Here is a 22,017-nt window from a genome sequence, read left to right on the forward strand (position 1 = left end):
GCAAACACATACTTCCTGCCAGGCACAAAAGACAAAGCACTCATAATTAGGCGTAATTAGAACCTGATGTCATGTGGTGTTTAATTTTCACTTTCTACTCAACTCATCTTGTTTTTTTTGTCTCGTTTGCCTCGGGAAAGAAGTCAACACCCTCAGCTGGCGTGAACAGGAGCCGAGGAAGAAAGAGAATGAGCAAGGAGGAGGGTGGGAGCTGGGATAGTCAACCACAGAGGATGAGGTGAGTGTGAGAGATGAAGAGAAAAGAAGAGGAAGGAACGGCAAGGGAGGCTAAAGTGGGGCAGAGAAGAGGGAGGACAGCGACGAAACAGCTCAGAGAGGAGAGAGAGGTGAAGCTACCAGGGAGGGAAAGCGACAGGGAGACAGAGAGAGAGTGAGGCAATAGTAGACTGTGTTCAGGCAGAAAAGCAAAGATATAAATAAAGTGACTGATAGAAGTAAGAGTGTGTGTTTCTGAGTGTTCAAATGTGTGTGTGTTTGTTCGTGTCCTGGCTCGGCTCCCGGGAGTAGACACTTTTATGCTGCCAAAGTTTCACTGGGTCTACCACCATGCCAGGGTCAGCGCAGACACACACACACACACACACACACACACACACACACACACACACACACACACACACAGCAGGGCATGGCATTGGATTAGACGCCAATCAAGAGACAGAAATAGGGAAAAAGACAGAGAGAGAGAGACAGTGGACAGATTCATGACAGTCAAGCTAAAGAGAAAGAAAGAGTGACAGTGAGAAGTGCAGCAGACATAGAAAAAAACGAGGCAGAGACAGATGAGAGAGAGAGAGAGAGAGAGAGAGAGAGAGAGAGAGAGAGAGAGAGAGAGAGAGAGAGGAGGGAGGATCACTGGGCTCCGCGAGCATGCGAGGATCAGCAGCAACAGAATGAGACGGAGAGGGAGATAGAGCGGTAAAGAGTCTGAGGAGAGAGCTGGGGAGGACTAAAGGACTATCAGAGACAAGAGAACAAGCGAGGGAAGAAGCATGCGGACCAAAGAGGAGGATAAGAAAAGGTAAGTGACTGAAAAGGCAATGTAAGACAGTTGCTAGAAAAAAATCAGCCCTAAGTGTGTGTGTATGTCAGTGATGGCATAAAAGCCCGAAATGTTCTTTTTCTTTTGGTAAAAACGCTCCACTATGACCCTCGGAGGAATCCCTCCAGTCTCGTAGCTCATTGCTGGGACTTAACTGTCAGAGCAGCTCACTCAGGATTTAAGGCACTGGCCAGAACGTGAATGGAGATGATGGTGATTGTATGGAAGCGAGCGACAGGGAGCCAACTGGACTAATAGATAAGATCCTTCGGTTTAACCTCTGGACCAAACAAACGAAAAGCCCCCACAGTGTCTGGCTTTGGTCGGACGTCTTGTTTCCTCCAGCTTAAGTGGCTTTGACAAAAGTGTTTACATCTCTACTTCAGGGATTCTGTTTATGGCTACTGTATGTGTGTGTGTGTGTGTGTGTGTGTTTGTGCTTTAAGAAGTAGTGTGATCACAGAATCAAAACTATGTGGGGATATATATGCGTGTGTGTGTCTCTGTGTGTGTGTGTGTGGCAGGTGAGTAATCCCATCCATCTGTCACAGTAGGATATGATGCGTGTGATTACGTCTGCGTGCGTCTGTCTACAGTGCGCGTTTATTTTGTGTGTGTGTTTCATCATGCAACACTAATTACAACTTTTGCTTTGAACAAGGATTCCAAACGCTTTTATCGATTTAGGTGTGTGTGCATGAGTGTGCATGAGTGTGCTGCCCGACTGCTATTAAAAGCCTCTAAACCATCTTTAATATGGGATTATATTGCAATAACCCTTCTCTTATACACTAATGCTGCCCCTGTGCATCTGTGTATGCGTTCGTCTGTGTTTGTGTGTGAGTCTGTGTGTGAGTGACAGAACAAGCAAATGTGTGCAGGGATCTACAGCTGAGACCGTGCACTTCACATTTATATGAGCTCACCAGTCAGTGAGGTCATATAAAAGGAAATAAGGAAATAATCTCAGTATCTCTTGTTACCTAGTTGCATTTTTTTGCTGCTATTTCAAGACTTTTTTTTTTACAGATGCATCATTGTTTGAATCTCAGAAAGTTCAAAATTTGTTAGCTTGAAATACATTAAAAAACAAAGCGATGGAAGCACTTTTGTTGAATAAATTATGTTGTAATGCTCGAAATGTATATGGCGCTTGTTTTGGGTATGTGGTTATTAGTCATGCATTACAATAAAACTGCTAAGTGCATTTCTCTGTTTTCATCCTCAGATAAAAGAATGATGCATAGCCAATAAAGGCTGGCAGGAACTTGATTCAGTACTAATCACATCTCTAAAGATTCCTTCAGGTTTCTCATGAATGTGCTTTATTAATTTAGATTTTCTTCAGTACTTTACTGTATTCTTTTTCAATGTTTATAAGCAATGCATATTAGCTTTGAGTCGACTGAGAGAGGCAAACCAAAACGTGATTTCTTTTGGTAGCATTTCCAAATTCTGTGTCAAATTTGCTTAAAAGCAATAAATGCACGCACACACAGATAGCAGTGTGTATATTGGACGCAAATGCAGCACAGAAAGGGATAATTTCAAACCGTATAATGCAAATTAGAGACTAGGGAAACCAAATCAATAGGTTATGACATTATACTGCATTGCCTTTAATTGTATCCCTTTTCTCCAGAGGAAGACAGGTGATGGAGAGAAAGAGAAATAAAGGTTAGCTGAGATTGACAGCGAGACAGGGTCAAAAGCAATGTGTGTGCACTTTCACATACATCGTTGTGTGTGTGTGTTTGTGCGTGTGTGTGCCACTGACACTTTAGCTGCTCCGCTAACCAGACAGACAGTGAACAAGTGATGAGAAGGAGATGAGATGGGGTGAAAGAGAAAAGGACTGGAGAGTCAGAAGGGCGGGAAGATGGATGAGGTAGAGGGAGAGAGGGCAGGCGGGGCAACAGGATGGAGAGATGGGAGGAGGAGAGATAGATGGGGTTAATGATGGAGAGATTGGATGTGTGCAGACAGGATGAGTGATATGGCAGAAAAGAGAGAGATGGGATGATAGAAGGGGATGCAGAGAGGAGGGAGTAATCGGAGGATGAGGATAGGTGAAAAAGAGAGACAAAAAGATGAGGTGATGGGGAGAAACGGCTAAAAAAGAGAGTGAGGGAGCAAAAATGCAAAAGCCAGACTATATCACACTCTATTAGCCACGCTGATAAGACGACTGTGTGTGGTCGTGCATGTGCAGCTCCTCCTCTAACTTAGACACTTTGTTTTCCTCTGTTGGCTTACAGGATCCAGTTTTCTACCTTATCATGTTAATCTCTGCTAAGCAAATATTTGGTGTCAAATATCTCATAAATATTCAGTCTTACGTCGGCTTCTCTGCTCTGCCGCTCAACCAACATGCATTCCTCCAGCCAAAAGCAAAACAAATGAACTGAGCTGGCAGATGGATCTGTTAATGACACTCTGTCTGTATTTCACCACTGTTGTTGTTACAGGTACCTAAATGGTTGTAAATAGCTTACACTATTAAACCACACAGACTTCGCTGTGTGTTTCTCTGAGGCCCCTCTGACTGGAACAGGAGATCAATTTGAATTACGCCCTGCTTATCACCTCATGAGCGAGTAAAAGGGGCTAAAAAGGATTCAAACTTTTAAGAAACGTACAGACAGGTTTAAACACATCCCCAGTTAATTAATTTATATGCATCTTAGTGTAAATTAACAGGAGGATTTACAGCTGCAGTTTCATCTAAAATGGCCAACGACCTCTGAATGGAATCTATGAAAAGATAAACTTGCTGGTTTCACTTCTAACACCTTGTCCATGCATGCAAATTACAACTCAGAAGCTTTTCAAATTTCAATTAATCACTGTAATCATTATCTGCTGCTCCCCTTGAGAAAAGGCCGACAAGTCCAGGCTCGTCTACCTCACAGATCTAATGAAGAATTAAGTTATCTCTGGCTAAATTAATCTGTTGCTTTTGTTTATGCTCCGCTGCTACCTCCAAACATGTGCACACCCACTCAGCCTACACATGGCAAAGTATACAGACTCAAAGGAGTTTGTCCAAGACTGTCAGTGTTGGCTCACGCCAGACAGCTTTAAACCTAGAATCTTACTCCTCATCATCTGCCTCACTGTGAGCTCCAGGAAATGAACACAAAACTCCTGATCCTCATTCATGTTCCGAGCAAAGTGAAATCTTCACAGGCATAACAAAGATGGTGAGCCAGATTGGAACGTAAATTTATCATGAACACACAGTACACAATGTGCCGTAGAGCAGCCGCTTCCAAAGCTGGGCCTTGAGGACGGGCCAAGGGTGCTGCAAGATTTATCAAATCGTTGCTAATTCATGGTGAGCTTTTAATAACATTTTAAAACTTTTTTTTTTTTTAATTGGCAACATTAACATGTCAAAACAGAGGAAAAGCTTCCCACCACCATGTGTGATCTGGCTCTCTCTCTCCACATCACCAGGTTCACAGGTCCAATTTAAATGCCTGCAGCCATTTTTTTTTGTGTGTGTGTTTGTCCTCATACACCTCAAATATAAACTCACTTAAATTTTGATATCAGGTATTAACATATGTAAATGTATTAATTATTAATTTAAAATGAAATATATTGTTTGCTTTTATTTTTAGTTATTCAGAATGAACCAGTCCAACATAATACAATATAATAACATGAAATGTAAAATGATAAAAACTGATGAGCATCTTTGTACATATAATTCTATTATGGGTTGGATGGCTCAGGGTGCCATGACAACACTTCCTTCATTAAAAGGATGGTTTGATGATCTAAAAAAGCTTGAAAACAAGTGCAGACATTTCCTGTCTATATATTGTATTCCTCTTAAAGATGATGATATGTGAGTGTGTATAGGAAAACTACATGAAGTCCTCGGACTGCAACAGTTTCCATAGTTTGCGCTCACTGCCTTGAAGAGACACTTGAGTTGCTTACTATCAGTGAGGCACACGCAATCTCCTCCAGACAATGCTTCACTGAGAACCACTGTTAGATTATGCTTGTCTGAGCAGCTTGACTTTTGTGATATGAACATTAGCCTTTTGCTCCACTGGCTCGTCAGTTGACATGCTGATTAAAGTGCACTGTCCCTGAAAAATACAGTTGAACCCAATTAAAATGCAAAAAACAGGCTGCAGAGACCTGAGAAGATTTCCATTTTCATGATCATTGCCGGATTCTTCCATCTGTCTGAGGTGAGGGGATGATGTTATGCCATGATACTTAAGAAAATATGAAACCAGTGACCAATTCTGAAAAAAAAATTGATAAATGGTGGATTCATACTGAGGATCTGTAATGCAGTATGCAATATTAGACATGTTCAGACACACAAAATTAATTTACAAGCAGAAATTAAACAAATACTAATACAATATTTGCTACAGCTACAATTAATAACACAAAACCAGCTCCTTTCTCAGTTCATTCACTTATTACTGTACATATATTAATTTTACATTAGAGGTAAAGCACCTGCTGCCTTTTATTTCTAAGACTTCTCAGGAGTGAAATCCTACCCGTAATGAACTGATCAGTCCGACTGACTCACCTGACAGCTCCTCTGCTGATCATATCAAACATTCATATTCAATCATCAATCACATTCGTACAAGCCAGAGAGAAGGTCTTATTAATGTAGCAGCTCACACTCTTACTTAACAGATCATCAGCTACCTGCGCTGACATTACTCCCACTTCTTCCTACAATTATTCATCGACAGACGCCTGTGCAAACTGTCTCGAAATTACATTTGAATTTGTGCCTCATATTCATTGACATGTGAAATACGAATTTTTTTTTCTCTCTCACTCCTGCGTACTGATTGATTTGAGGTGTGCCCTCAAGAGCAGAGTATTTTCTTGCCAAGTCCCATTTTTGTAATAAATGGTAAATTCTTTGACGTACAGTGTCCCTGACATGAATGAAGTGCTAGAGTTCACCAATATGTGGATATACAAAGCTGAAAGAGAGAGGTTTCTTCCGTTGCTTTGAACCCAGACAGCAGAGGAGGGAAAAAACTGACTACACTACCCAAAATTCAGTGTGTGCGCCCCGTCTCAAAGGGCCAATAAAGTGCAGCGTTTGTTCTGTTGTGGCGGCGAGTGGGCGAGCCACAGTGAGCAAGAGAAGCAGTGTGATTACAGAGCAGTAAAGCGAGTCTCAGGCTCCCTAAAACACACACACGCACACACACGCACACACGGCCCTTCAATCGGCAGGTGAAAAATGAGGCTCACCTTGAAACGACAGGGGACTCGATTCGCTGGAGCATTCAGGGCTCTGTTACCACTGCAAAGGCATAGGTGCGCAGTCATTTGCACACACGTGTCCACACACACACACACACACACACACACACACACTCTCACACACCCTCGCTGAGACGTGTGTTGTGTTGTAGACACAATTCTTGAACAGCCTAAACCCTCCAACTGGTAAATTAAACTCATTGCATGTATAAACAGATTTCATAAAAAGCTGCACCCTGTCAAGAAACTCCCTGTCGTGTTTAAAGGCTGTGTGTGTGTTTGTTTGTGTATGTGTGTGTGTGTGGTGACAGATGCTCAAACACACTTGCAGTGCGTATTGATTACTGGCAGGCGGTGCATACGCCATCCCAGACCTCCTTCTTCCTCTCCTTTAATGTCTGTCTCTTCACGCATCTCCTTCTCTTCTGTGCCTCTCTCTTTATTCTTTAACAAACTCTATCAGACACTTTTGGAGATTTCAACTTCGGAAAATGAGCCTTTACATCTCATTCTCTGGAGCACACAGTCGCGCATCACTTTCATCTCGTCCACGATCCTTCTCCTTCATCTGTTATCATCCCCTTTATCCCTCCACCACCTTCCTGCACGTCCCTGTGCTGCCATCTCCTCTTTCGTTGCCTCCCCTTCATCCCCCACCAACAGCGTTACCTCCCCTTCTCCTCCCCGTTCATTTTGCACAGCCAGAGGTGGGATGTAGGCGAGAGACTAAGATTAAATATAGAGACAGAGGGAGGGTAGTGACAAACACACAGCAAATCAAAGACGGCATGACAGAGATGGAAAAGGGAATGGTGAGTGGAAAAGTGCAACAGCAAACACAGGTAGCGATGAAAGATGAGAGTGGTAGCCAGTAAGACTAGGAGAGAGAGGAAGGGGGAGAGAGCGGGAGATAGATGGAGAGAGGCAGGTGTGTGGTGTCGCTGACAGGTCAGAGGTGAAGAGTGTGACTCCAGAGAGAGAGAGAGAATGATAGAAGGATAGAGAGAGAGAGCGAGACAAAAAGAGACAGAGAGAGAGAGAGAGAGAGAGAGAGAGAGAGAGAGAGAGAGAGTTGCAGCAGGTGTCTGATGTGGTTGCTGGTGGAAAGACAAATGCTTGGAAATGAGCTGCAGCAAAATTACCTTCAATTGACTTAGTCTGAATCCCAAGGCAAACTGCTTGACAACACACACACACACACACACACACACACACACACACACACACACACACACACACACACACACACACACACACACACACACACACACACACACACGGTCATAAAAACACATCTGCAGTCCATTCTGTCTCACACAAACGCCGGCTCGCTCTGCTGTTCTTGCTTTCATCTCTCTCTCTGTTTGTCTCAGGAAAAATATCATCATCATCTGCAATTTCATCTTGCAAACAACACATCTCAGTCCATTTCTCATCCACCCGGTGGCTGTGGCCTGCTCTGCAAACAGATTTCACACACACACACACACACACACACACACCAAAGGGGGGGGAAAAACCCCCAGACAAACCTGGGTGTGTGAACTCTGGGTCAAGACCTGTGTGGTCCACTCCAGGACAATGGTTGCCACAGTAACCATGGCAACCAATCATAAACAGGCAGAGCTGTCAATTATGTGTGACCCCTTGCTTGCTGCCAGGCAGTATAGCCCGTGTAGTCCTTGAGCCAAACACACTGTCAAGATATTCATATAAATAGCAGCAATATGTCACTGGGGCACAAATCCTTTGAACTATGGAGCCTCATGTTAAGACCTTACATTTCAAAGCTCTGCTGTCTGCCAGTGAGGATCTTGAGCACAGTTGAGCATCAGGAACTTGGTCAGGAGCAGTAACTGCACAGCACTGTGTGACACTGACTGTTGTCTCAGCAAACAGGCAGAAACGTTTCACACAATAGGGAGACAGACTGAAAACGGTCTAAATTTAAGCTGCTCCCAATTTTCCTCTGCGGCCCATGGGCAGGCCCACCAGCGTAATAAACTGCATTCACTCAGGTTTAATATTTCATGATCTTAAATGAAACCTGAAATTCCAAAGAGTCTGACAGTATTAATAACACTTGCTGTCAGGCAAAAGAGAATGAACGGGCTAAAACGCCATTTTTTAAATTCCTCTAATGGTGCCAAAACAGCGTGCGACAGCAGGCTTCAAAATGAGCCGATATAGGTCACATACAGCATCAGTATGAGTGAATGTGTGCGTGACTCTGATCCTGAATACATATGAACTATTAGTGCAGCAGACGGGCTCATCACAGTCAGTGTGAGTTAGTACCCGTCTGCCACTAAGAACATATTAGCTGCTACTGGGCCACTGATGGCAGGCAGATTTCTAAGACTTCTGGAAAACCTTGAGCATGAATCTGACTTCCCCATTTCTTTTGAGACAAGCTTCTTAATGAAAACTTTGCTGGTTGGTCATCTCATGGGTTCTTTAACTAATAGGTGAACGCTGTATTTCATTTATTTTGAAAAATATTGCACTGTTCCAACCTTGACCCTATACCGCAAGGATCTGTGCTGTGATGTTGCACCAGCTGGCATAAAATAAGCTCTTTCTCTTTCTCTCTCTCTGTGTGCGTGTGTGTGTGTGTGTATGCCAGCTGGTTTAACAGCGCATACCGACTGCAATGAAAGGACAACACTGTGAAGATATTGATGGAGACATAAAGAAGATTTTCGAGCTACCGACTGATGCCTTGGACTAGCGTAATTTCATGCGCAAATCATGTTTTGTGACGTGTTTTGGCATCTGCCAAAACAGACGTCTGTTGGAAAGCACTGAAGCAAGCATGTTCAGGAATCGATGGCAAACTGGCTTCCTGATTGGCACTGAGGCATCGCCGTCGAGCGGGGGTCTGACTTAAGTGGAGATGGATAAAGAGAAATGTGCGGAAGCGTCTGACCTGAATCCATGTCGGAAATGTACTGATGCTTGTATGTTGTGCAGAGGCACTTGGAAGTCACACTACAATCACATTGGATTATAAACCACAGCACTGACAATTACCCTGGGGGTGATTCCATTAGCTTAAATGAGAGCTAATTTTTAACACATATATGTATATAAAAGATATATAGAAATATAAGTACAATATGTGAAAACAGCATAAATGAATTGGTAAATCAAGTTAATTTGTTTAAACAACCTCCATTTACTCTCCTATCTATGACTTTTTTTCTTTGATGTACCCTGCCAAAATGTGCTGCTGCAATGGCCCAATTTTCTCCTCAGGAAAAATCGAATATAATATTATCTTGCCCCAATTTTATCAGTTACTCAGTGTCATAGTGCAACATTAAAGTATTCTGAGCCAATTCTCAAGTGATTTGAAGTGACTAAGATCAAAAGGCTAATTTTGCTCCCTTCCCAAACCATCTAAAAAGTTTGATCAAGCATATTTGATACAAAAACCAGACAAGGCTTTAACATAAGATAGGTATGCGTTACAGCAGGGACCTAAGAAACAACAACAAAATGATGCTGGTCTACCCCACTGAAAAACAGGAACAGAAACGATGTTGAGCTTGACATTATTGAGAAGACTGATTCCCAGACTGCCTCAATGAGCGGCATCATCAGTTAACGCACCGCTGTGGGAGACAAACACAGCACCGTCTGAAATGAATCACACTGCGTCGTCAAGCAATAAAAGCTGTAATGACATCCGTCGCCCTAAATGTAAAAGTGTTATTGACCACGCTCCCGGGATGAGAGCGTGCGACTTGTAACTTTATGGAGACGCTGCGCTATCACCCTTAAGATATGCCTGTTCCTTCAAGAGAAACAGCTCGGTGAGATTTAGAGTTTTGCCTCTGTAACTCCAACCCACCTGCTGGCCTAATAAGAGGTTGATAGAGTTCTATTGATCTGGTCAGTGTGTGCAATCAGTCGAGGTCAGAGCTTTTATATGGTGCTTTACGTGCCTAATGTCTGTGTCTTCTTACCGATCTGACCGTTTATTCCCTGTTGCCCCTGCTTTCTTCTGTCGTTTCTCCCACTCACTTCCTCTCTGCATTTCTCTCTCTCTCCAGAGCAAACCTGCAATGCCCGGAGAATCCGTCCAACTCATCATCTGCGGGCCACTGGTTAGAGACTGAGAAAAGCTGTGGAAGTGATGTCCAATCAGAAGTAGCTAAAGTAGAAAGAAGGTCATTAATGGAAGGACATTGAGAGTGTAAAGCCTTATTGGATATTGAATTCCTGTCTCCAGCTTCCACATACAAACTCTCTCACATCGCCTCACAAACAAACAAATTAATCTGGGTAAACAGAAGCTGGAAACATTCCTGCTTTCTATTGGATATAATCCCGCCGACGCTGGCTGATGTCACCGCTTCCCTCAACACCGTTCAGCTCCTCAGGGGGCTGAGCCAACCTGCAAAGCAGTATGGGCAGGAGGGTGGCCGACCCGACCAATCCAGTGCCTGCGCTGGGGGTTCCCCTGGCAGGGGGGCGATGGGGCCCACTGTGCAGTGTCGGGGTGCAAACATCTCCCGGGCTGCGGACTCTGCCCTCCATCAAACGACACGGCAGCCAGCCAGCCAACACGCATCGGCCGCTCACCATGGCAACAGACAAAACAACGACAGCGGAGACTGTGGGAGTTATCAGAAGTGACAGCAACAGTCTGCCGGTGTCCAAGGAGACATCTCAGAACGAGATCAACAGCCTGACTCAGGACGACATGGGGTCGCAGGGGTCAGGAAGCGGAGTTTACTGCCAGATTAAATCTATACGAGCAAACCCCAAGGACACAAGAGCTAAAAGGACAGCTCGGTATACAAACGGCAGCGTGGTGGCCTCTGACGCGGTGGGAGGGGTTTGCACTGAGGCCACAGACAGCAAGGAGCCAGTCCACGAGAGGAGAAGGGTGCAGTCTCTACGTGGGGAGGGCCATCGCTCCGTCCTGAAGACGGGGAGCATTTGTACGACGGTGCACGCCACCCCACCACGGCCCTGTCGAGTGATGACGACTTCCCCTTCGCGCCTTTGTGGGACGTGTGGGAGGAGGCGATCGCAGATTACACCGTGCACAGGCGCATGTCGCAGGAGGGCTGTCAATCAAATAACAGCGAGCCAGACTTTACCTAATCCGCCACGGACACCAGCCGCGGCTCCCAGCCAGTCAAGAAAAGAGTCCGCGCTGGACTCTTACCCCAAACACACACCGACAGCAAACACCTCCACGCACACATCAGTAAAGCCGACTCTAATACCACAGCTGTCACATACTATACCAAAAACACACAGCTCACATTCCAACCACACGTCACATGCTCAGAACAAAACGAAAGACTCAAAGCAGCAGTCAAGGCCACATTCTGCAGACTTTACTCATTACAAGGACTCAGCCACCCAAACGACAGACACACACGCGCACAACAGCACAGAGCGAACCATGGCCGCCACACACACACAGCAAGCACACACACCGTCTGCAGAGGCAACGGAGCCACATTCGACCGACAAACACAAGCTCGCAGACGAACACAAACACACATCGGTCCGCATTGCTTCTAAACCTCCAGCTTCATCCCTTCACGGCGACTCCAAACCTGCCAACACCCCACCCCCCCCACCAAAAAACTCTCCTAAAGACCCCTGCCCCACACCTGTAGCGCAAACCAAAAACACCCAGGAGACCACGAACACTCCCAAACGAACATCCTCAGAACGGACCAAACTCAAGGACTACGCAAAACAGAAGAGCAAATCGTTTGACGACCACACTCTGCCTTGTAAGACTCATATGAAAGCACAATGTAACGGCGCTCCAGGGGGGTTGCCGGCTGGACAGGTAGGCAACGCACCACGCGGGCTGGAGAGGCAGCTGCAGAACGTGGAGGAGAACCTACTGTCCAATCAAGAGAAGATCAAGGTGCTTCTCAACGTCATTCAAGACCTGGAGAAGAGCAAGGCCCTCAGCGAAGGGTGAGAGGAGGGAGTTAAGGAGGGGGGGGGATGGGAGAGAGAAGAAGGGGAGACAGGGGGAAGGAAGAATATAGGAAGAGGAGGTCAAAGGAAGCAAGGAGAACAAAAAGAGGGTTAGACAGGAAGCGAAAAGAGAGATGAAGATAGGGATGAAAGATGAAAGACAAGATAAAGGGGGTGGAGATATGAACTGTAATACTAAATGCTTCAGTAAGAGTGTGAGATTGAGCTGGAGTGATACAGAGAAGAAAGAGGGAGAAGAGAGGGTGCCAGAGGAGTGCGCAGAAGATTAAGAAGAGAGTGTATTTGAGTTTTTATGGCAATATATACCGACAGGCTTTCAAGCCCGTGTAATAGATTTTAAATGTCAGGCAGGCCAGTGGAGAATTGCCGTGGTGTGTGTGTGCATGTGTGCGTGATCCAGTCCTGGAGGGATATATGAAAGCTGCCAGCCTATAGTCAAGGCCAGCAGATCCTTTCTCTGTCTCCCCACTGTACCCGTGTCCCTACGAGACATACTGCCCACCAAGTTAAGCTAATCAGTTCTTCTTCCTCTCTCCTGCTGACTCTTTTATTCATAAATCCTCCTCTCCTGCCTCATATCCATTGTTTCTCTCCTCTCCAGGCATCCCAGCCGGCTTTCTGTTCTCACTTCATTTCAATCAACGTCCTCTTCTTTCTCCGAGGCTCTTTAACCTGCTTCAAGCGATCCATCTTTTTCTCCCTCCATTCTTACATCCAATTAACACTTTTTCTTTCTCCTTCTCTTTCCTTCTTTCCGCATGTCCACTTACGAATCGCCTCTTTGCCTCCTCTCGCCATTTTCTGATCTTCCCCTTCTCTCTGCCACGGACAACCTGTCCATCACTCTCCCTTGCTGTCATGTGCTAGCCGTCACTCTGTTTTGTTTCCCCCCTCCCTCTATCGCTCCCCATTCTTTGCCTCCTCATCCTCCTCCTCACTATTTCACCTTTACTCTCCATAATTCTTCTCCTTTACTATATGTCATCCTCCCACCTTAACTTCCAACCCCTTTCTTTCCCATCTCTCCATCCTAATCTGTCATTCCCATTGGTTCTTCTTCTCCTCCCAAAACAATTACTTACCCTTTTGCCTCACCTTCTCAAAAATGATCTTTATAATGTCCTCTTTACATGTTTTTACTCCCTCCATCCTCGTTCTTTCTGTTCGGGGTTAGCAGATGTCACCAGCTACAGACTAATCCCTATCAGATTACCTTTGAGAAATGCAATTAATGTTTAAGCTGCACAATAAGGCTCCAACACTCAGCGAACATGCTGTCCTGCCCTGTGTGTGTGTGACTGCACAAGATTATGTATTGATATGTACCTTCAGTGTGCGTATGCTTGTTGTGAGGATTGTCATGCTTCCTGCTAAGTGGGTGATAAATAGGGTTAAAAAGGGGCAAAAAAGCAGGAGAGAAGGGCGAGAAAGTAAGAAAGTGAGTATGAGGGGCTACATGTATCTGATGCTGTGCCAGAAATGAAAGCACTCTAAGTGGGCCGCTGTGATCGAAGTGTCGGCTGAGCTAAAAGCTTGTTGCTGCGCTCAGCTCCTTGTTTTCTTTTCTCTCCTGAAGCAACGACTTGTTGTTGCCTTTGATAAAGACTGGTAGGGGAGACAAACGGATGCCAGTCACACAGTCTTTCTCCATGTAATTAAAATGTCTATTTTATCAACATAAATCAGAAACTCCCTCATCTACTGAGTTCAGCGAAGGGGCAGCCAAAATATCTTGGCAAAATAAAGCGTTTTAATTACATGACAGCAAACATGAGCTTGCCAGGCTTTTTTTTTTTTATCTGACTTTATTTTCCAACTGCTCTGTAGTCTTGTTCGACCTTGATAACACAGTTTGCATGTGTAATCATATCTCTAGTAATGTGCACCAATTTCCAACACAGATTTTTTCTAGAATGAAACAGAATGAGATATTTTTCCCTTAATGTTGTGCTTATAATATTAGCTCCCAGACTGTTACTGCAAGCAACGCTGAGAGGTTATTTTTCACCCCCCTGTAACGCCAAACTGGCTGGTTTTAACCATCCAGGACTATCCAAGTGAAGTCCTGTTGCTCCTGTTGGGGAACATCACATGCACTAAACATCACAAGCCTGTTTTGTGCCCTTTGACAACCCCCCGAGAGCACACCTGATGTTGCTGCAGTGAGTATGTGTAGGTGGAGAGAGCAATAACAGTTGTGACTCCAGCAGTCAGAAGAGCGAGACTCTTTCCAGTAGGGGAAAGCAAGGCTTGCTTCTTCTGCAAAATTGCTATTTCTGCTATTGCCACCTCTGCTGTTGAATATCAGTGCATAACATTAAGTGCAGAAATACCTTAGTTTGTTTATATTAATTCATCAGGAGCAATAGTCTCTCAAAGATGTCAAGGTGGAAAATGCATTGGTAAAATCAGATATGTGCTCAATTGGACACCTGTGCGAGCGTGTGTGAATGTTTTACATCTGTCGTTTCTGCAGTCGCAGCTCATACAGAACTGGTCAGGACATTAACAACTGCCCCACCTGCCAAAAGACAGCCTGCATCATCTACAGGTAACCTGATCAAGATAATGAGCTTACTGCATTACATAACCCACCAGTGACAACTCATTCTTTCCTGGAGCGTAACAAACAGCCCTGAAACCTTTCCTGGAAAACTGTGTGCCCTTTGTAGCCTTGAAAATGTTCCATTTCCCATTGTTTTTCCCTGAGCTTTTCCAGGTTTTATCACTTATTCAGCACATCTTTCTTTTTTGTTTCATTTTTCAATAGCCCTTCTTCCTGGTATCCTGCTGCCTCTGCCCTTTTCTCCCACTCCGATAATTGTAATACTCACACAATATATCCCTATTATATGAAAAATGGCAGACGATGAGTGATTCCCCTCATCAATATTGAAATGAATACATGTGATATTCTAGAGATTAGAAGAAGACGCTATCTCCAGGAAAGTTATTTACACACAAAGGAGTGTTCTGTGCAAACAAGCAAATTAATTCAGCATCTAAATGATGTGTCTTTCCCGTTTCAGCCGTCCCTTGTGTGTGTGACCTAAATAAGTAATTGCATTCTCAGATCTTCTCCAACTTACAGAGCTGCGCCTTCACAATCTGATACCACACACTGGAGTTTAATCCTTCCATCACCTCCACCCCATCCTTCTCTTATTTGCATCTTTTCATTATGTAAATCATTCCATCCTTCCATCCTATGCCTGTTCATCTCTCTTTCTTTCATCTCTAACTTTCAATCGAACTGGTTTCTCCTGCACATCCTTCCTTCGTTCCATTTGTCAACTGGCAAAGCTATAATCACCTGTGCCCCGCTCCCACCCAGCCACAAAGACATGCTCCTTCCCTGCACTGCTCTCTGGAAAAGTGGCTTTTCACACAATGCAGTAGCTGCACAGAGAACAAAGACACAGAAAATACATATTTACTTGCTGTAACTCGAAAAATCTGGTGTCAAAACCTCCTTTTAGTCCAGAAGTTTTTTGTATGCATGTATCAGACCAAAGCTAGGCCTGGAGCTAATTCTGCTTGTTTACAATCATATATAAACCTCCCTTGCAGGCCACAAGGGATAAAGACACATTTTACAGGGCCTTTATCTCTCCAGCTCTCCCTAATTTACAAAAACACCCGCCTCCCAGCAGTCCCACATCTGCATCCCTCCAGGATCTCTACTTCCTATTCCTCAGTTGTTTCATCTCTCCATCTCTTAACACACGTCTCCAACTCCCTCTTCCTCCTCATCCCCTTGATCTTAATTAATACAGCAGGATCGTTGGCCCAGTAAGTTGTAATGAACACCACGGGGAAAGGACTGCCGCACGTTAACGTACTCGTTTACCTACATAGCCATATCCCACACTTTAGACAGAGTCATATGCAAGCACATACGCACAAAAATGAAGACGAAGAGGCACAAACTGAACACATTAGGTCACACACACTCTGATCGGTGGAATTAAGCCTTATAGCTAGCTAGAGCTGAAACGATTAGTTGAGTAACTGCTCAGTTGAACAACAGAGAATTAATTGGCAACAATTTTGTTAATCACTTAAGTCAATTTTAAAACAAAAACGCCACAAATTCTCTAGTTCCAGTCTGTTAAATGTGAGGATTTACTACTGTTGCGAGCTGAATATCTCCAGCTTTTGGACTGTTTAAATGTGTCAACTTCAGCTTTAGCGAGCAGAGAGGGCATTTTTTACAATTTTCTGACATTTTGCAGACGATAGACTAAACATTAAATCAATTAATCGAGAAAATAGTTGTCAGATTAAAAGCTATCATTAGTCGCAGCCCTGCAATTTACATTACATAACGATTCACTTAAGCAGGAAACTGCAAATGCTCACAAAAAGCATCTTTTTTTTTTATTAACTGGCTAAGTATTTCCTCGTATGAATGGAACTGAATTTCTAAAAAAGCAACAAAACACAGAAAAAACCTTCCACAACTCAAATGGACCATTGAAAGCTCTGTATGTGTTGATTAGAGGTCTAGGAAATTGAAAAAGAGAAAATGTATGCTTACAGGACATAAAGTACTATTGTTTTTTATTTTGTTTCAGAAATAAATCTACTCTGTAATCTAACACGGACATGCAGTGCAGCACAAAAACAGTCATTAAGACATTACAATGCCTTGAATTTCAATATCTTCAGACACTTTTGGGACTTTTTTTATAGGCCTGAGGCTGTGCTGATCTCAGGAGTGGGTTGCTACTTCTCACATCATGATCACCCCTCTTTCCTCATTTCTCACTTTCAGACTCTCTTTTCCCACTCCACTTTCCCCTTGTATTCTTGCACACATGCAAATATGATCAATGTGCCCACAAACATGCTAATTCATCCGACAGAAAGCCTTTTTTCAGCTTACGTCTACGCACGTCTGTGCGTACTCGCATGTGCACACACACATACACACAGAAAAACAAAGAAATGAATATATTTCACGCTATGTGATAGATGTTAATGACTTGGACAGATATGCAGAATCAGCATTTTCTTCTCACATATCAGTAGGAGTTGCTTATGAAAAAATAATTACACACATTACATATGCAGAAAAATACATTTTCAGCAACCCATTGTGACAAGCACACAAAAGTCAAAGAGTGCAAGAGCTCAGTTTTTTTTTTTTTTTTTTTTTTTTATTGGACAGTAACGGCCTTATCAACTGCTCAGAGGGGATTCTGGATAAAGAGGGTGGCAGATAGGGGAAGAGAGACACACATGCTGAGGATGAATTACGCGTGGGACTGAAACATCCATCCTAATGATTTGTAGTGAAAAAACGGGTTTTGATGTGGGCTGGCTGCCTGAAGATGTTTTGCTATTGTCAGTCCTAATTAATCTGTATGATGAGAGACAGGGGGGAGAGGAACTTTTGACAGCCCCTCTGTTTTCCTCCCAAAGCTTAAACAACTCAAACACAGAGAGAGAGAGAGAGGGAGAGAGACAGGCATGTACACACCTAAGCAGAAGGAGATGTACATGACTGAATTATATAAACACATTCATGCAAAAACAAAGCCTTAACACTGTCCACTACAGCACAGGACTAACCTTCACTTTAACAAAAAAGCAAGGGTTTAAAAATTGAACAGCTTCTCACAGGACAGGGGCAAGTATCACACGCAGTCAGTCACGCACAGGGTTGCAAAGTTGCCGAAGATGACAGCTTGCAGAATGAACTAAGAGCAGCAGCTTTCCCCACTGTGTTCTAATCCCAGGAACAATGGAGAGAGAGAGGTAGATATGGGCAGAGAGAGCTAGTTAGAGAGGACTGAGAGAGGAGGAGGTTGAAACCTGGTGAAGTGCGTGGGTAAAGAGAGACTTGACAAAGAAAAGTCCTCCATTCTGAAACAAGATAGGCTATAAATTGAGCGAATGTGGGACAGGTGCACCACTTTATCTTTTATTGTGTGTGTGCGTGTGCGAACAATATCTGGTTGTGTGCATGTGTAGTTATAGTACACTACATCTCCTTTATTATTTATTCATGGCAGCCATCTCTCTTCCTCCGAGCCCACTGAAGCTTTTACTCTCTCCTCTATTTACTCCTTCCCTCACTCCCTCCATTCCTGTGCTCTCTCTCAGACAGCCAAGACCTTTCTGCCCTCCTCTCTCCTCATCCTCTGGTGGCCCTCCTCCTTCGCTTCCCTCTTTCTTATTGTTTCTCTCCTTCATTCTGCAGTGACCTCTCTGGCCTGTTTTATTAAAGCTTTGCCTTTCCTTCATTTATCCATCCCTCCATCTCCCAGAGGGGACTCAGTGTCTTTCTCCTTCCACAAGTCCCTGTGTGCTCCTATTTTCTCCCCCTTACTCGGCCCTGTGGTTGTTGCAGAAGATGCACATGGTGGATGTCAGGGGAGCACATATGTGTTTGTATAGTATGTGTGTGTGTGTGTGTGTGTGTGTGTGTGTGTGTGTGTTGGGATGCTGGGACACTGGTGGAGGGGAAGGTGTGCAGTCGTCTCTGTTCTCCTTGCCTCATCATGTGGCTCATTAACTCCAGATGCCAGGCCCTATGCAGCTCCACCCCTGTAATCCAGCTCAACACACACACACACACACACACACACACACACACACACACACACACACACACACACACACACACACACACACACACACACACACACACACACGCATTCTCTCGCGCACAAATACACAGTTACCATGAGGAGAGAGAAAGTCTCCAACACTATGACCTGCAGCGGTGGACACTTCAGAGACGGTGAGGAAAAAGAGAGCAAAGGCGACGAGGGAGGGGTGGGGGGGATGGGCCTAGAAAAAGAAAGCCGAGAGGCTCTGCTTTGAACACATCAGAAGAGCAAAAAAAAAAAAAGTTCCTCCGTCGCTCCTTCCTTTAGCTCGTCCATTTTGCAAACGCTCCTCTCCTGTCCTCTCCTTTCCTTTAACCTCCTCTCCTCTCCTGCTCTCTTTTTCATTCTCCTCCCACACCTCTCATCTCACCAGCCTGTGATCTATTGGTGCATGAAGCACAGAAGAATGCTATGGACGTGAAATGAGTGCTGAGTTGAGGCCTGTGTGAAAGCATGTGTGTGTGCGTGTGTGTGTGTTTGTGTGCTGAAGGTGCATATATCGGAGTTAAGAACACGGTTTGACATCTCCACATAAAACTGCATTATGCGTAGTAAGTACAACCCCTCTTTAGGTGTTGTCAGCATTTTGCAACTACATTTCAAAACTCCTTCGCTCACCTCTCTCTCAATCCCTCTTTCTGCTCAGCACACCTCCACTTGTCCTCACATCCCTTTGCTCATCCCCCTATCCCTTACATCTAATCTCATTTTGTGAAAATTGAGCGATATAAATACATTTGACTTGATTTGACATTACCCCAACCTCCAAATCATGCTCCCTCCTTCCCCTTCAACCGCTCTCCTTTTCTTTTTCTCCTCTCCAGTGTGGAGCATGATTTCCGACAGCAGGAGGGACGCTTACAGGCGATTATGGAGGCACTGGAGGGGGAGTATGATGTGCCTGCACCCACCCTGACCAAGCCAACGCTTGCCCCTTCCACCTCCAGCCGCCCCAGCACCAAGGCCCGTGTCAAGAAGCTCCGCAAGAAGTGTTTCTGGTGGCTGTAAGCTTGATGACGATGTTTCAGGAGACCCCAGACCCAAAGTTTTGGAATAAAGCATCCCTCTCATGGTTCTGTGGGTGTGTCATTAAAATCAATGGGGCATTTTCCAGCCTGCATCCCTGTAAATGGCACTTTCATCCACAGCAATCTATTGTCAGCTCTAATAATATAGACCAGGGGGAAGGTGGAGAAACAGGAAATGCACTAAAGAAGAAAAAGAGGACCAAACAAGCTGCTGAACTTTCCTCTCAGATCCGTCTAAGAGGGAGATCGAGACCACCATGACTTTCCCTCTGTGGAAACCAGACTTCAGCACCTAATTCTCTGATTAACTTTTGACTAAAAGTGAGGATACTGTTTTCCCTTAACGCTTCTGTAACAGAGAAAGGAAGCACTGACACATTGGATGGCAGACAGGCGTACTGTTTGTCACTTGGCTGAGTGGCTGTCTAGACAGATGGACAGATGTATGAACGGATTTATGCCAAGATGGATTCACGCCTACCGCTCCGAATGAATCCTCACAACGATTTTGGCTAAATTACAGCAATAAGCAGGAGGATCGGAACAATTCTGAAATTCCAAGGAAGTTGACAACTAATCGGAACGGCGTGGACGGCTTGACAGCCCAAATCTAGAATGTAGCGGCAACTGAAGAGCTAAGAGGATACAAGTGAAAAATAAGCTGATGATCTCTCTGGAAACAAAGAGACAGCTCGCAGGGTGGATATCAGGGTTTTGGAGAGCACAGTGGAGATTGTATTAAGAATACATGAAGAGACAATGTGATAGGCAGCTGATCACAGACTGACAGGCCGTGTCAGATAATTAAAAATTCTGTCAACGGTGACTGACAGAGTGATTGATTCTCTCCTTTATTACCATCCAAAACGGAAGTGTTTTGATGTAAGCTCAATCTTGTTTCAAGGATTTCATCACATGCACACACACACACACACACACACACACACACACACGCATACAAACAGATGCACACTAACACACATGCAGTACACAGTAATCACTGAAACACAAGCAAGTCCTCCACACACACACATACACTTGTGCACCAATGCCAACTAGGGGTAGACCAGTTATCACACAGTTAGCTATTGGCCAGTATTCTTGTTTCAGAGATGTAACAGTATTTGCAAAGTCTGAGCTAATAAGGCACCTGTAAATTCTGCTTGAATTACAGTGAAATTAGATGTGTATGTCTGGAGTTTTTCTTGATTTCACATTTGCACACATTGTGCAGAAGATAGCTCTGTTGTCATGTGACATGTGGAGAGCCCAAAACCGCGAGTGTCATGTGATTTAGCACCCACCAACCGTGGCTGTCTGCAGTTTGTGCAGTAAGTGTATACATTGAGTTACCTCGTCAATTAAACAGAATGATAAAAAACATGTCCACAATTACCCCAATAACAAACATCACCTTGTTCACATTAAATATGCGTAGATAATTCTTTCCATATCTATAAACATAGTCTGTAGCACTCTGGCCACACTGCTGCTGCTAGCTGGTTCATTAAGCTACAAAAGAGCAACAAAAATCTATGCTAAAGACATACACTGCAGGTCTAAACATCTCATCAAAACATAGGAAAAAAATCTGCATATTCTATCAGGTCAACGTACGTTATTGCATTTAAAAGTGAAAGCTGAACCTGGAAATGACGTCTTTGTAAAATCAACACAACTAGTAACAGAATATGGTACTTTATAACAAATATACTGGCAGACGTGTCTTTTATCAGAAACTAAAACTCTAATAATCTGTAAAAATTCTGTCTGGGTCTATCCCTGTTGCAAACACTATTATTTTGCACACACACAAACACCAACACACCATTTGCACACTGCTTAGTGCACAGCAGTTTAGAGCGTAACCACTAATCTCACAAGGGCCTCCTTCAGCTGCTTCTGGGTGAGAAGTTGTCACAAATTAGAATCCTGGATGACACCACTCTTACTAATTAACTATAACAGTCTGTGAGCTCCCACGATGCCCCTCTCTTCCTGATCTTCCTCTTGTATATACAATAAAAGTGTGTATTTTAAACAAAATGTGCTCTCG

At 44.2% G+C, this 22,017-nt stretch overlaps 2 protein-coding genes across 2 annotated transcripts in view; one reads left to right on the forward strand and one right to left on the reverse strand.

The window, feature by feature from the left end:
• Positions 1 to 22,017, reverse strand: part of LOC121611868 (dedicator of cytokinesis protein 2-like) — a 94,073-nt gene that overhangs the window by 28,319 nt on the left and 43,737 nt on the right. The window lies entirely within an intron of this gene.
• On the forward strand, positions 921 to 21,997 carry LOC121611869 (protein INSYN2B). The gene is made up of 4 exons (XM_041944583.1): positions 921 to 1,042; positions 10,390 to 12,289; positions 14,790 to 14,864; positions 19,758 to 21,997. The coding sequence occupies exons 2-4, from the start codon at positions 10,746 to 10,748 to the stop codon at positions 19,939 to 19,941; spliced, it is 1,803 nt and encodes a 600-aa protein (XP_041800517.1). The 5' UTR covers positions 921 to 1,042; positions 10,390 to 10,745; the 3' UTR covers positions 19,942 to 21,997.

The sequence above is a fragment of the Chelmon rostratus genome, chromosome 9 (genome assembly GCF_017976325.1).
Source record: "Chelmon rostratus isolate fCheRos1 chromosome 9, fCheRos1.pri, whole genome shotgun sequence".
Taxonomy (NCBI): domain Eukaryota; kingdom Metazoa; phylum Chordata; class Actinopteri; order Chaetodontiformes; family Chaetodontidae; genus Chelmon; species Chelmon rostratus.